Source organism: Mastigoproctus giganteus, chromosome 1 (genome assembly GCF_048544385.1).
Source record: "Mastigoproctus giganteus isolate SK-2022 chromosome 1, ASM4854438v1, whole genome shotgun sequence".
NCBI classification, from domain to species: domain Eukaryota; kingdom Metazoa; phylum Arthropoda; class Arachnida; order Uropygi; family Thelyphonidae; genus Mastigoproctus; species Mastigoproctus giganteus.
The window spans coordinates 212,697,398-212,713,152 of record NC_143575.1 but is presented as its reverse complement, the minus strand read 5'-3'; the positions used below and the strand labels follow the sequence as shown (position 1 = coordinate 212,713,152).

General features: G+C 37.3%; 2 protein-coding genes across 2 annotated transcripts in view; one reads left to right on the top strand and one right to left on the bottom strand.

Annotated features, from left to right (window-relative positions):
• Window positions 1-9,225: 9,225 nt before the first annotated feature.
• LOC150091503 (uncharacterized) lies at window positions 9,226-9,642 on the top strand. Its single transcript, XM_090368652.1, has one exon. The coding sequence runs from the start codon at window positions 9,226-9,228 to the stop codon at window positions 9,640-9,642; it is 417 nt and encodes a 138-aa protein (XP_090224778.1).
• A 1,602-nt stretch (window positions 9,643-11,244) lies between these two features.
• Tfb4 (transcription factor B4) overlaps window positions 11,245-15,755 on the bottom strand; it is a 108,728-nt gene continuing 104,217 nt past the window's right edge. Inside the window, exon 12 of the mRNA XM_090384226.1 lies at window positions 11,245-11,351. Coding sequence (XP_090240352.1) covers window positions 11,285-11,351 — 67 coding nt within the window. The 3' untranslated portion in view covers window positions 11,245-11,284. The remainder of the gene's footprint in view (window positions 11,352-15,755) is intronic.

Sequence of the window (15,755 nt, the reverse complement as noted above, 5' to 3'; positions counted from 1 at the left end):
CAGATCCTGTTGCAGCAGCGTACTGTCATTGGTGTCATGCCGACCTTCGCATCGTCTGCAAAGTTCGACATTAAGAATGATATACCATCATCGATATCATTAATGAATACAGAAAACAACAATGGACCCAACACTGGAGGACTCCACTAATAACATTAGTCCACGAAGGGCACTGTCCACTAATTACCACTCGCTGTCTTCTCCCACCCAATAATCCCTTTATCCATAGCAGCAATTTGCCTCCAATTCCACACTGTTCCAATTTGTGCAGCAGTCTTTCATGTGCAACGGTATCAAAAAGCCTTTCTAAGATCCAAATATATAATATCAAAATTATTCATTGCATCCGGTTCTTTTGTGACCACATCATAGTATCCAATTAAATTGGTCAGACAAGACTTTCCCCTAACAAACCCATCCGAGATATAACTGAAGTCTTTTCTAGACGATCCTGCAGTGCTTCTTTAACCAGTGCCTGCATTAATTTCGCTGGAACAGAAGTTAAACAAACAGGTCTCTAATTACTTGGGTCTCCTTTTGATTCTCCTTTGTGGATTGGGGTCATATTTGCACTTTTCCAGACCATGGGTACTGAGCCTGAAAACTTTGTCCCCTGAGTCCAAGGAAGCTGTCATAATTATGGCTAAGTGTTTGCATACTTCCTTTGCTGATTCCTTTAATATAACTGGATAGTTTCCATCCAACCAAGGTGCTTTCCTTATGTTTATCTTCAGTAATTTCTCCTCTACCTTACTCTCAGTTATTACAAGATTATCTAGCTTATTGCCACAGTTTAATACACCTCTGGCATTCCCCTCCCTGAATAACTCCTCATGCGTGAATTTAGATGCAAGATACTCACTTAGTTTGTTAGCTACCTGAGCAGAATCATCAACACTTAAAACACCGACATCAAGTGGACCAATCTGATTTATCCCCTTCCGTTAGAGTTTACATAAGTAGAGAACTCTTTGCTGTTTTTATTTGCATCCTTTTCCAAAGATTTTTCATAATCTGCCTTTGCCTGCCTAACCTTCATTGTGACTTGGTTACAGACCAGCTTATGTCTTCCATTGGCGTCTGTGTCACCTGTTAATTTATATGTATCCCATGCATTTTTCTTCTCAGCCACATGGCTACTTAGTTTATCTGACATCCATTTAGGCCTAAATCTTAAACAATATTTCTTAGTTGGTGTGAAAAGCCTGGTAGCTTCCAAGATTAATTCTTTGAACGCCTCCCATTTTGAATTTGCTATTGGTAACATCATCAGTTGGTCCCACCGTATAGAATTTAAATACTGTCTCAGACCACCGTAGTCACTTTTAGTTTAGCAGATGAACCGAGAAGCGGCAACTGAAATTTAACATTGACAAATGCCAATTAGCGCACATGGAGAGCAGTAACTCCACAGTAACTTACCACCTGTGAGGTACTACGCTTACGGTAGTGGAGAATGAAAAAGATCTGGGCGTAATTGTGCAGTCAGATATGAAGTTTTCTGAGCGCTGCCGAGGGGTAGCCAGAGCAGCTCAGGGGGTCTTGTTAATGATATACAGGAATTTTGAAAGCGAGGATAAGGAGGTGATTATCCCATTGTATAAGGCAATGGTCAGGCCACGCTTTGAATACTGTGTATAGGTCTGGAGGCCTATTTTAGAAAGGATATAGAGTTGCTTGAGCGTGTACGGAGAAGGGCAACAAGATTGGGCAGGTGAATGAAGGGGTTCTCTTTCCAAGAAAGGCTTAAGTTCTGTAAATTGCAGCATCTGGAGAGTATGCACCTGCTAGATGATCAAATTGAAGTCTATAAGGCCTAGAACGGTTTGAGTAAGCTCAGTGCTGATAGGATACTTCCTTTTGCTCAGATTACGAACCTGAGGCGGCATATATTCAAATTGAGGAAAGACAGTTGTACAATAGATGTGCGGAATGCCTTTAGCTAGCAGGTGGTTGTTTTCTCGAACAAACTTCCACCTGTCTTTGTGGAACTTGATAACTTAAATAAATTCAAGGAAGAACTGAACAAACGTTTGGAATGAATGGATTGGTGAAATTGGAAGTTGTTTTTTTTTTTTTTTTGGTTTTTTGGCTAATGGTGTATAAGCTCGCTTTCTTGTATATGTCTCTTAATGCCTGACGTAGCCGTGGTCAGGAGCGAGAGTGCATAGCACGCATTCCTTGAGTGGACCAGGGTTCAAGCCCGTGACTACTAAATATGATAAATATTCATATTGACGATTTACTGTAAACTCTATTGACTTGGTTGTCGTGCCGGAGTAAAAACAGAATTTTTAACCCCTGGCTTGTAGCCGTGAAGGGTATTGTGTACGGCATGTGCGTTTTGTATGCAATAGAGTTCTACTGGTGTATCCCAACGCCTGACATGCCTTTCCATAGTGTCCCACAAGTGCTCTATGGGTTTTATGTCGGTGAGTTCGGAGGCCAATCGATATGCTGGAAGTCAGAACTGTGTTCCTAAAACCATTCCTACAACAAGTGCCCGATGGCTAGGTGCATTGTCATCTTGGAAGACACCATTGCCATTCAGGTAAAAGTGTGCCATAGCAGGGTGTACAGTCAGCAAGCAGTTGATGATAGCGGAGACAACTCGTGCACCCCTGGTGCATGAGTAACAACATATCAGTTGTCTCCGCTACATATCAATATATCAGTGAAAGATGCCCATCATACAACCGCCTCCAACGGCCTACACTTTTATACCATGCATGATGAAGAGCCTCATGTTGTTGAGCCACACGACCATCCACCATCCACGGTGTGGAGTAAACAATGCGACTCTTCCAAACAGCACACCTTCTTCCAGCTTTCTAACGTACAACTTGCATGCTCTTTGCACCAGCCGAGTATTTTACGCCGATGAACCTTGGTTAGGGAGGATGCCGTAGGGGTCATCTGCTGCTATAGCCCATACGTACAAGCGTGCGACACATGGTCATGGCAGATATTGTTTCAACAAGATGTCAACAATATTGGAACAATATTGTTTCAGTTTGCATGCTGTGCAGACTGAAAATTCCTTTTCCCTGTGCCTGAGATCAGCTGCCTCAGTTGAAGAGGCCTTTAGAAATTTCTCGTCTATGATAGGACTCAAACCCAGATTTCTTCAAATGAGAGACAATTAACACTATAACATCATGGAGGACTGGTCATGCCTAAAAACTTGTGCATACCTTTAAAATAATCCTGTACTATTCACAAGAAAATTAGACAAGTGATACCTTTTGTTTAAAGGTATTGCAGAGCTATGTTACAGGTGTAGCTGACAGCAAAAATATGAATAAATCAGAGGAAGAGCAGCAGGATATCATTTGCTTACTCACAGCAGAGGAGGCAAATCAACAATATCCATCAAAGAATAGAGTTTATGGAGATACTGTTTGTCCTTAGTAATAGCTCAGCAGCACTCTGCACAATTTCACAAAGGATGCAAGGCATGAATGATATATAAAGCTCATCTTGGGCAAGTGAATCACATTAACACCCCAGACCATTATACAAATGAAATTGTTGGTGAAAGAAAAATTCACGAATATCTAGTGTGAGATAATTAATTGAGACTACACTATTATATCGTGATAGATTCAAGTAATTTATTATTGAAATACTACAATTTGAATGGTTGAAACACCTCAACATCAAACACTTAAACAATTCTGGCTACACTTTGGGAACTCACTGTTTCCCCATCTTCAAGCTTGTGGGGTTAGAAAATTGATTCAGGTACAATTTTCTGGAAAGTTTTACAAAATTCTATTAATAATCTAATTATGTTAAATAATTGCTTATTTGAAGGCTTGAAGTGGTGAAATCCATGTTTAGTCTCCAGAGAAAAGTTTCTGGCATTCCCTCCCTCCTCATCTCCTTCAACTCATGCATAGTATTAAGCACTATAGGTTTGATAACTTTCGTATTTGGGGTTTTCACAAAAAATAAAATAAAGTTGTAGAAGTTACCAATGGGGTTAGAGTTGCTTGGTTTCAACTTTGGGTGTTTGGGATTACAGACTGACCACTTTCTGATCATTTAGTACATATGGTGGATGAGTTCTCAGCTATGCTTGACATTAAAAATAAATTCCAAAATAAATTTTATCTTGAGTGAGCCTAGCTTATGTTTAAAATTAACAAAAATCACCTCCAATATAGAAAATTTGTGTTCATTGAAGCTTGCCCAGCTGTTGCATTTAATTAAAAATAGTACTGTATTTCTTAAATTATTTTTCGTTGTTTAATTTTCATCTCAACCTGTTCATCAGTGACCAGCGTGAAGGGATCATTAATTATGTTCATAATGACCAATAACTGGCTATTGATGCTGCTGTTATAAAAAGAAATGAGGTTATAATGAATAAACAGCTAAAAAAAATAATGCTTTTTCAGTGGTATGTAGTAGTAGTAATGGAGGCATGTGATGGAACAAAGCAAGCATATGAGCTTATCATCAGCCCAAAAAAATAAAAAACAACCAATTTCACACATCCATTCTCTCTAAAAGTTTGCCCAGTTCCTCCTTGAATTTATTTAAGCTATCAACTTCCACGACAGATGGAAGTTTGTTCCAGCAATTAACCACCCACTGGCTAAAGTCAAATTTCCACACATGTATTCTACAACTGTCTTTCCTCAATTGAATTTATGTCCCCTCAGGTTCATCATCTGAGCAAGCAGAACAATTCCATCAGAATTCAGCATGCTCAACCCATTCGTTTTTTTTTTAACAGAAAAAGTTGAGAACCCCTGCGCTATGTTATGAACCATAGTCAATGGTACAGTTTGAGGAGAATAATGTGGTGAACCTGCCATTTCCAGCTCAGATCTGAATCCTGTCAAAAACTTTATATATTTCCAATTAAAGTTAAGAACTACAACATGACATCCTGGTTCAATCGAAAACTAGCAGCAGTCTTATAAAAAGAGTAGGGAAAAATAGATTCTTGTGTCCACATGCCAAAACTTGTTGAAAGTGTTATGCAGAGGTTGTTAATGGCATTAAAATACTTGATATTAAAATTTTCTTTTTTCTAATCAACTAGATATAGTGTCCCAATACACATAGGATAGTTTATATTTCAGCTGTTAAAAATGTATCAAGGCTATATATCCAATAAATTGCATCACACAGCCTTGATGAGCATTGACCTGTTGAATAACCAGGATTATTTACCACGCTTTCCATTGCTTTCAGTCATTTGTAATGAATGTTTTAAGTCAGTCTTTTTGCAATAATTTGCCTTTAACTATCTTAGATTACACAGCCAGAGTAAATGACATGTTTACATTAAATTTTATAAGAATGATGCAAATGAATGTCTGTTGAAAGGAACAAACGTTCTGAATGCCCTTCAACCAGTAGAAATAATGAATTAATAGCTGATGTATGTAACTTAGTGTGGGGTGAAAAGATTGACTGTTCATGAAATTGCTGAAAAAATTACCATTTCTTAAGTTATGTATCAGGCTATTTGGACTTAAGATTTTAGAAGGAAGTTTGTATTAGCCAAGTTAATTCTATCAGTGGTGGCTCATGATATGAGAAAGTGGTGGTTGAAACGTGTTTTTTTTTATAAAACTGCCTAGAATTGTTTCAGAAATCATTACTTGTAATTGTTATTATAGGTCATGTTCTTAAATTTAAAATAACTATTTTCACAAAGCTGATATATTGCATAAGTCCCTTTGTCTCATCTATGGGAAAGCAAAAAACAGAACAGGTCTAACAAGCCACTGAAACTAGTAGAATATACCAATTAAAAAAAAAAAAAAAAAACTTTCAAGTTATGGTTATCCCGGGGTCCATGACTCCCTCTTGACTGCCTCCAATCTGTATAAGTGCATTAGGTAGTTCGTATCAATTTGCTGTTCCCTTACAAGCTTCATATACTAATTTTAATTCTGATTCATTAATTTCTCTACTTTTTAAAGAAACATTTTTCCCCTTGCATTTTTTTCCCTTTAATTCCTCCAAAACTGAGGTTTTTTTTTATCCAAAGAATCAGGCAAACCTTTACCATAGAATACAATTACCGACATCGCAAAACTTCATTACCTTACTGCCAAGGTGCTTCCAGGCAGGTGGGAAGGAGCAGCAGTGCATAGCACACGCTTCTTGATTACACCGGGGTTCGAGCCCGTCACCACCAAATACGGAGGATGTGAAAAGGTCAGGGAATGACCGCTGCATATCCTGGAGCAATATGGCCTTAGTTGCTAATGCTCCTAAAAACTAATTGCTAATGCTCTTGGCACAAGCACATTACAAATATTGCTTCCTCTGCATCTAAAAAACTTGGTTTTCTCTTTTGCTCTCGGCATTACTTTTCTTCCAAACAGCTGTTCACTCCGTACAAATTGCAAATCCACCCTACCATGGAATATTGTTCCCACATCAGGGGGGTTCTCCCAAAACCTCTCTCAGGCTTTTAGATTCCATTCGGAAGAGGGCAGTTAGGTTAATTAATGAGCCATCTCTTAACAGTCTCTCCACTCTGTCTCATAGACGTAGTTTCTGCTGCACGCCTTTTTTGCAGATACTTCCATGTGCACTGTTCTTCTGAATTGGCTTCTATGATTCCCACTCTCTCTCTCTCTTTCAAAACAGTCTGAACAAGTACTGCTACCAGCCAACATCCATTTACTGTCCATCTTCAAACTCACAGAAACTTTTCATCTTCCTTGTTTATTCATTCAACTGTCGTTTTCTGGAACCAACCTTACGTATTTCCTAAAAATTACAGTCTACAGAAGTTCAAGTCTAATGTCAACAAATATCTTCTTTCATTTTCTCAACCTCCAACCCATGCACGGTACTAAGTACTATAGGTTCTAATACTTCTCGTGTTTGGGGTTTTCATAAAAAAAAAAGTAAAAACCTATGGCTACCCTGCACTATATGGCTAATAGTAACACCGCCAATAATCCAATTCTTCCTTAAATTTATTGTAACTACCCAGTTCCACACCAGATTGAAGTCTGTTGTAACTGTCAACTTTCTGTATCTTCAAACAGGCCTACGGGGCTGGGAAATTCCATACTGCAATAATTAAAGACAAACACCAGCCAAGGAATAAAAAATTTTTACTATAAAAATAATAAAACAATGTGATACACTATCGAAGACTAAAATATTACAATAAATTATGATAAAACACACTACGACAAAATGTTAAAAATATACCGAAGCAATAAAATTATCTAAAATAAACTGGATTAAAAGCGATAAAACCTGAAGCTTTCGGAGACTGCTGTCCTTCTTCAACAGTATATACTGTTGAAGAAGGACAGTAGTCGAATAATTTTTTATTCCTTGGCTGGTGTTTGTCTTTAATTATTGCAGTATGTCAACTTTCTGGCAGAGAAATAAATTTCTGCACATTGACGACCATTTTCTCAATTCAAATTTGTGCCTCTCATGTTGCCTGGACTAGAGTAAGGATGCTGTCAACATTTGGCTTATTAAATTCATTCAGAGCCTTAAACATTTCAATCAGGTCCCCTCGCAGGTGCCTAGTTTCCAGATGTAATTGCAGAACTGAATTCTTGATGAGAGTATACTCCCAATTAACTCATTGCTCTTCTCTGCACCCATTTTCAACAGATCCGCATCCTTCCTAAAATGAGGCTTCTAGACCTGTATGCAACAAGTTTTGACTTTACTACTGTTTTACACATTGGAATAATTACCTTGTCCCTGCTGGAAAAATTCCTGTATATCTTTGACAAAACTTTACGCTGTTCAAGCAGAGCATCTACACTTCTCACTGCACAATTACCCCGAGGTCTTTATCGTTCTCTACTACCCGAAGTATGGTGCCACACAGCTCATATGTTAATCTTTTCAAAATTTTAAAAATCAAATGCTATTAGAATGACCTAGAAATGGCTGGTTTGCAGATTTTAAACTTCATGAAATTACAAAGATCATAGTTTTTACATCTATAGCTCTGGATCAATAGGCCTGGAGTTAGCGATGCCCCACTACTCTGTAATTTGGCTCACATATTATTATTATTAGCTATATGGTGCAAGGAAGCCTGAGGCTTATGCTGCACCAGCCAAAAAAAAAAAAAAAATTCCCAAAGTTACCCTGAGAGAGAGAGAGAGAGAGAGAGAGAGAGAGAGAGAGAGAGAGAGAGAGAGAAGTAGAAGGGAATCACTAAGAAAGAGAAGAATGATGATATCCAGCTCATCACCCTGGGTGTGCCAAGCCCATACTCACCAGATGTGAGCCCCCGGGGTATATGTGTATCTTCATACCTAATAAACTAATGAAGTTTCACAAAAATTAAAAATGCCGTACTGATTGATTTGATGTGGCATTGTAAACTCTTACTACTTTTATGATAACCAAAAACAAAATATCTTTACTTTTTAATATATATCTATACTTTTTAATTTTTAAAATTTTTTACTTTTAAAAAAGTATCTATACTTTTACTTACTACTTTTATAACCAAAAATTAAATTTCTTTCAAGTATAAAATGCTCTAATAGCATAAGTATATTAACCCCAGGGGCTCACATCTGGTGAGTATGGGCTTGGCACACCCAGGGTCCTGAGCTGGATATCATCATTCTTTTCTTTCTTGGTGATTCCCTTCTACTTTTGACTCTCTCTCTCTCTCTCTCAGGGTTACTCGGGGTTTTTTTTTTTTTTTGGCTGGTGCAGCATAAGCCTCAGGCTTCCTTGCACCAAGCTAATAATAATAATAATAATAGGACTCAAAGTTCATTGGAGACTTGTTGCCAAAAAACTTCGGTTTCTGATGGTTGCAATTTTAAGGTTGGTTTGGATTCTTTAATCAATGCCTTGGCAGTAAGATTTGTTATGTTTGTTATTTGGTTTTGATCTTAGCTGTTAAATAAGCTAAACCCAAAAAGGCAAGTGGTCCTGACAAAATTCTCCGACAGAACTATTAAGATAATAAAGGTGGAGGTGTTGGTTGGTCTGCTCAAAGAGGTTTATGACACCGGAGAAATTCCCAGAGAATGGCTGAGATCGTCGTTCATACTGAAATGTGCAAATGCAAATAGCTGTTCTAATTTAGAACAATTAGTTTGATGAGCCATACACTGAAGATACTTCTAAGATACAACTGAATTTATAAAATATGTGAGGGAACACTTAGTAATTCTCAATTTGGCTTCCAACAAGGACTGGGTACAAGGGAAGCCCTGTTTGCACAGTTCAGACTCTAGTAGAAAGATGCTGAGATGTGAACCAAGATATATTTTCATCTGCTTCTTGGATTATGAGAAAGCCTTTGATTGGGTAAGACATGGCAAACTGTTCAAAATCTTAGAGATTGGAATTGATGGCAGAGACATCAGGATAATGGTGAATTTGTATTGGGGACAATTAGCAAAGGTATGCATAGAAGGAGAAAAATCAGAAAAGATAGAAATCAAAAGAGGAGTTCATCAATGTTGCATTCTATCACCTATATTGTTCAATGTGTATGCTGAAGAAATTTTTAAAGAAGCTTCAGAGGGATGCACAGAAGGGATAAAGATTAATGACAATATAATAAATATGATCAGATATGCAAATGATACTATATTGCTGGCCAGCTTTGAGAATGATTTACAAGCATTAATGGATAGAGTTAATAGAATAAGTTAAAATTTTGGTCTGAAGTTAAACATCAAGAAAACAAAACTTACGGTGATCAATAAGAAAGAAGTTCGAACAAAAATTACAATAGTAATGAAGGAATCAAAAGGGCTAAAAGTTATCACTACCTTGGATGTATGCTGAGCAAGCACTGGGACCATTCTATTGAAGTATGCTCAAGAATTGAACAAGCACGTGCAGCCTTCCTTAAAATGAAGACTCTTCTATGCCACAGTGCTCTTACACTTCCTTTAAAAAAAAGAATACTGAGATGTTTTGTCTTTTCTGTCTTCCATTATGGAGCTGACGACTGGACACTGAAAAAGATGACCCAGAATAAGTTAAATGCTTTTGAGATGTGGTGTTACAGATGAATGTTAAGAGTGTCATGGATGAAGAAAAAGACAGAAATAACTAACATTAAGGAGAGGAAACTAAAATATTTAGGACATATAATGAGGAATGAAAAATTTAAGATGTTGCAAATGATAATCCAGGGCAAGGTCAATGGAAAAGAAGTCGAGGGGAAAAGAAGGAAATCTTGGTTGGAAAACCTCAGAGAGTGGTATGCTCAGAGTAACGCGGGTTTGTTTAGGGCTTCTACCTCACATTTGTCCATTGCGAAGATGACAGCTGACCTCTGCAAAGAGACAGCTCGTTGAAGAAGAATAAAAAGAATGAATTTTTATCATTTCTAAGTCAGAAATGAGAAAAATTTCTGAAAGTAGATGATTAATGTCTCTGCCTTACAGTTCAGACCTAATCCCAATTCAAATTTTTTTTGTTTTTTATCTGGATACCTGAAGAGTTAACCTTGGCAAACAATCTAAACATGATTAGGAGATTAAATGTTCAGTGAAAAATTGGTTTAAAAATCATAACTGTTTTTCATTTTATGGAGACGCATTGAACCCTTTCATTCATGTGCTTGCTAAATGCATATGGGTTCACAGTAATGAGGTTTCTGTCACAGCTAGTGTGGAGTGAAATTTTTTGGAGAATTTTAAAATATTGCAAAAATTAAAGCTATATACTTAAATGCTTTAAATGTTAATTTTTGCTTATTTTGACCCAACTGCCCAACAGTAAGAGAAAATTTACTGCCAAAAATCAAATCAGAAATATTTTAAAATAAAAATCATTTAAAAATTTGTGGTTATTATTATTTTTTAATGCAGTATTATTCTCTATATCCATTTATTTAGCATTTAATTCAATTTATATATGTAATTTAGGAATTCAGAATTAGATCTAGAAATTTATGAAATAAGAGATGACAGCATGTACTGGAAGAATTCAAAATAATTTGTAAGTAACAGACACTTTATTTGAACCATATGAAATGACTGTGAAAAATGTAACTTTATGTATGTATTCCAGAAAGGGTTAAGAGGCGGAAAGAACAACCACAAACTGCAAATTTCATACTCTGTGTATCAACCATTGCTATTAACGTAGAGTAATAGAATCATACTGCTAAGGCTCTGAGTAAAAAATTTTTTAAAGTATCATCTATTATGCTGGATTTTTTTGATCCAATAGGCATTACTTTGTAAGTGAATCTTGTGTGAATTGCAATTATGGATTTTTTATACACATGAGAAATTCTAGTTTTTCTTTCGATGATTCCTTTCTTTATTGAAAATAAAAATTAAATAACCTTCATCTTTTTCCTCTTAGGTTTTAGTACTGGAATGGGTCCTAATTTAAAGGCAGTTCTATAAAAAAAAAAAAAAAAAGTTTGGTCATATAAAAATTAAATAAAAAATATTAGGTACAGAAACACAATTTACACAAAGTATTATGTAAAATACTGAGTTGGAGTCTTTCATCATATCTATAAACTGCATACACTCAAGAATTAAATACCTGAGTTTCAACAAGAAAAAAAAAATCCTACACCACTGCCGTATGCATTCCCAATATAGCTTATCAATTTGCTTTATATTGGTAAGCTAAAGCCCTTTGTGACAGAGGACAATATAAAAAATTTCATTCCACAACAATCTAAGGATATAATAAAACTGCAACACTTATAATATGCAATAAATTGTATAACATACAATAAAAGTGAAAGGACTATTTATCTTTAACACTACAATAAAAGTCATTTTTGGATGTACTTGTATCTGTACTTTTTTTCATACTAAGCAAAAACAATTTTTTTATTATCAGAAAAATAGAAGTGTAATTTTAAAGGAAGAAATTGCTAACTCCTGCAAAAAAAACATTATTTCTTGCCTATAATTAACATTTTTGAACCTATCAAATACTTTTATGTTCTAGATAAAACAGCGTTCCGTACAAATTGATGTAACTTTACATCACAATGAATACAACTATCCAGCTGGAACTTGAAAGAGAGAGAGAGATTGAAATGGATCTTTTAAGAAACACGTAATTCTAATGTTTATTGAACATCAGAAGGTTCTATTGTTTATTTCTCAGTTATATGAAAATATAAAATTATACATTGCAATAAATCAAGAGCCATCAAGAATAAACAAAATTTTACATCAGCATAGACACAAGCAACTGGTTAGCATGTTCCAACAGACATTATTAGCATTAGCATTAGTAGAGGCATTTGATGCAAGAAAGCAAGCTTATGCAGCATCAGCCAAAAAAAAACCCACTTCCACTTCACCCCTCTGTTCGTTCAAAATACCTGTCCAGCTGAGCCTTAAACTTATTTAGGCTATCAACCTCCACCACAAGGGATGGAAGTCTGTTCCACCAACCAACCACCCGCTGACTAAAGGCAAATTTCCGCACGTCTATCCTACATCTGTCTTTCCTCAATTTGAATTTATGCCCTCTCAGGTGATTTTTCTGAGCTAGAGGAAGAATCCCATCAGCATTGAGCATGCTTAAACCATTCAAGGCTTTATACACCTCTATCAGATCACCTCGTTGGTGCCAAGTCTCCAGACACTGTAATTTGCAAAACGTAAGCCTTTCTTCGTAAGAGCACCCCTTTGTTCCATTCACTAATCTTGTTGCCCTTCTCTGTACTCGTTCCAGCAGCTCTACATCCTTCTTGAAATGAGGCCTCCAGACCTGTATTCAGTACTCTAGGTGTGGCCTGACCATTGCCTTATACAAGGGAATAATCACCTCCTTATCCCTGCTGGAAAAATTCCTGTATATCATTGACAATACTCCATGAGCTACTCTTGCAGCCCGTCTGCACTGCTCAGAGAACTTCATATCTGCCTGCACAACCACCCCCAAGTCCCTTTCATTCTCTACCACTGTCAGTGTAGTACCACAGAGTTGATACATTGCTCTGGGGTTGCTGTTTCCCATGTGTAGTACTTTACATTTGTCAATGTTAAACTTCATTTGCCACCTCTCAGCCCATCTGCTCAACCTTTCCAGATCCTGTTGCAGCAGCATAGTGTCAGTAGTGTCCTTGACAACCCTGCCAACCTTTGTATCGTCTGCAAACTTGGACATTAAGCTTGATATACCATCATCAATATCATTTATAAATACAGAAAACAATAATGGACCCAACACTGAGCCCTGAGGGACTCCACTAATAACATTAGTCCACGATGAGCAGTGTCCATTGATTACCACTCTCTGTCTTCTCCCCCTCAACCACCCCTTTATCCATAGCAGCAATTTGCCTCCATTATACGAGGGGGGGGGGGTATCAAAAAGTTTGTACCCTTAACCAGAAATAATAGCCCTAGAAAGGTGAAACATCACAGGACCTTTAATCTTTTTCTATGTACTCTCCATGTATAGTGATACATTTCTCCCATCTATGGATCAGTTGTTTAATACCTTGATCATAGAAGTCCACACTTTTTGCTTGAAACCACGATTCCACTTCATTGATGACTTCCAGACACGAATCAAAGTGTTTTCACGCAATGATTTCTTCATTTCTTGAAACAAGTCTGATGGTGGTGGTAGGTCAGGAGAATAGGGTGGGTGCTGCAGTAGTTCGAAGCCACACTGGGCAACAAAGTTGGTGGTAGCAACGGCCGTGTGAGCTGGTGCATTGTCTGACAGAAGACAGACACCTTTGGTTAACATTCCTCGCCTTTTCACCTTCAAAGCATCGCAAAATTTTTCAAAAGATTTCTGTAGTATTCTCCAGTAAGTATGGAACCACGAGGTAGGTAATCTGTCAGGATTACCTTTTTTCCATCCAAAAACACAGACAACATCACCTTCTTTGCAGATGGAGTGGTCTTTGTCTTTTTGGGAGGTGGGGAGGAGGCGTGCTTCTACTACTTTGACATGTCTTTAGTCTCTAGATCATACGAATGCTGGGTGTATGTTGCTGTACACCCAGCATTCGTCATTTATCACCAACCAATCAAAAAAGTTCTCAACATCCGCATTACACAAATCCAACAGTTGGCGAGAACATTGCATTCAACATTGGTTCTAAAAAGGGGTCAGCAATCTTGGAACCCATCGTGCGAAGACCTTAGACATGTGTAGATGGTCATGTAAAATTAGCATTAGCATTACTAAAGGCATATGATGAAAGAAAGCAAGCTTATACAGCATCAGCCAAAAAAAAAAAAAAACTATTCTCATTTCACCCATCCACTTGCTCCAAATGTTTGTCTAGTTCTGCTTTGAATCTATTTAAGCTATCAACTTCTACAATGACAGATGGAAGTTTGTTCCAGCAATTAACCACCTGCTGGCTAAAGGCAAACTTCTGCACATCTATCCTACAACTGTCTTTACTTGATTTGAAATCCTACAACTGTCTTTACTTGATTTGAAATCGGGAAATTATTCTGAGCAAGAGGAAGAATCCTATCAGTATTGAGCATGCTCAAACCATTCAAGGACTTATACACCTCAATCAGATCGCCTTGCAGGTGCCTAATCTCCAGACACTGCAATTTGCAAACCTTAAGCCTTTCTTTGTAAGAGCAACCCTTTGTTCCATGCTGTGGGCAGACCCATAACTAATTCCCACTGCATTTGGGATGAAATATTTTGTCACATGTCTGTCACTCAGCACCAGCTGCTCAACCTTTGCAACCGTCTCACTGTCTGTGGATGTTGATGGCCTTTCTTCTTTTGGCTTGTCAAAGAAACTTGTACGACTGCACTGAAACTCCCGTTTCCACTTTTTTACAGTGTCATAGGATGGACAATTCTGTCCATCATTTTTTCATCAATTTCCTGAGACTTCTTGCCCTGCAAATGCAGGAACTTGATCACTACTCGATACTCTACTTTGTCAATCATAGCATCCTTCCTCAGATTCCAGGTGCCACCTCTGGTGTACGATCACCTACGGGAATGAAATTTCACACATTAGTAACTGAATATGTAGACAACTTATAATAAAAACAGCATCTTCCTACTGATGTTTTATCTAGGTCAGAGTACGCACTTTTTGATACTCGCTTGTATCAAAGGGGTACAACTTGTAACTGTTGTTACAAGACATAAATAAACACAGAAACTTTTGTCATTATCAACATACCTTTTCCTTTAATATTTAGTGTGGTGTTCTTGGGGACAATCTTATTGGTCCTTATTTTTTTACCAGAAAGGCTTTCAAGAATGGCATACCTATATTTTCTACAAAACAATTTGCAAGAATTATTGGAAGGCTTATGTTAGAACTATAGGTAGTTTATGCACGAGCCCCTTTTTCCATGATGATTCTGACTCTTTAAATGCAGAGTTCAATAACCAATAGATTATTCACAATAGCCACCAAACCAAAATCACTCAATCTTAGATCAATTTCTGTGGGAGTGACATGAAATCCATAGTTTATTATATGCATATTACCATTCAAGATAGGCGCCTCCATAGCCAGGTGGGAAGGAGCAGCAGTGCTTGGCACACGCTTCTTGATTAGACCGGGGTTTGAGCCCGTCACCACCAAATACGGAGGATGCGGAAAGGTCAGGGACTGACCACAGGCTATCCCGGAGCAATATGGCCTTAGTTGCTAATACTCCTATAAAACCAAATAACAAACAAACAACCATTCAAGATGAACTGAGAAGTTGCACTGTGAAAGCTGCTGAAACCATTAAGAATATTCCTGAAATGATAACACATACCAGGGAATGTTGTATTCATTGTGCTGAATGTTGTAATGAACAATATGGGGTTCACTT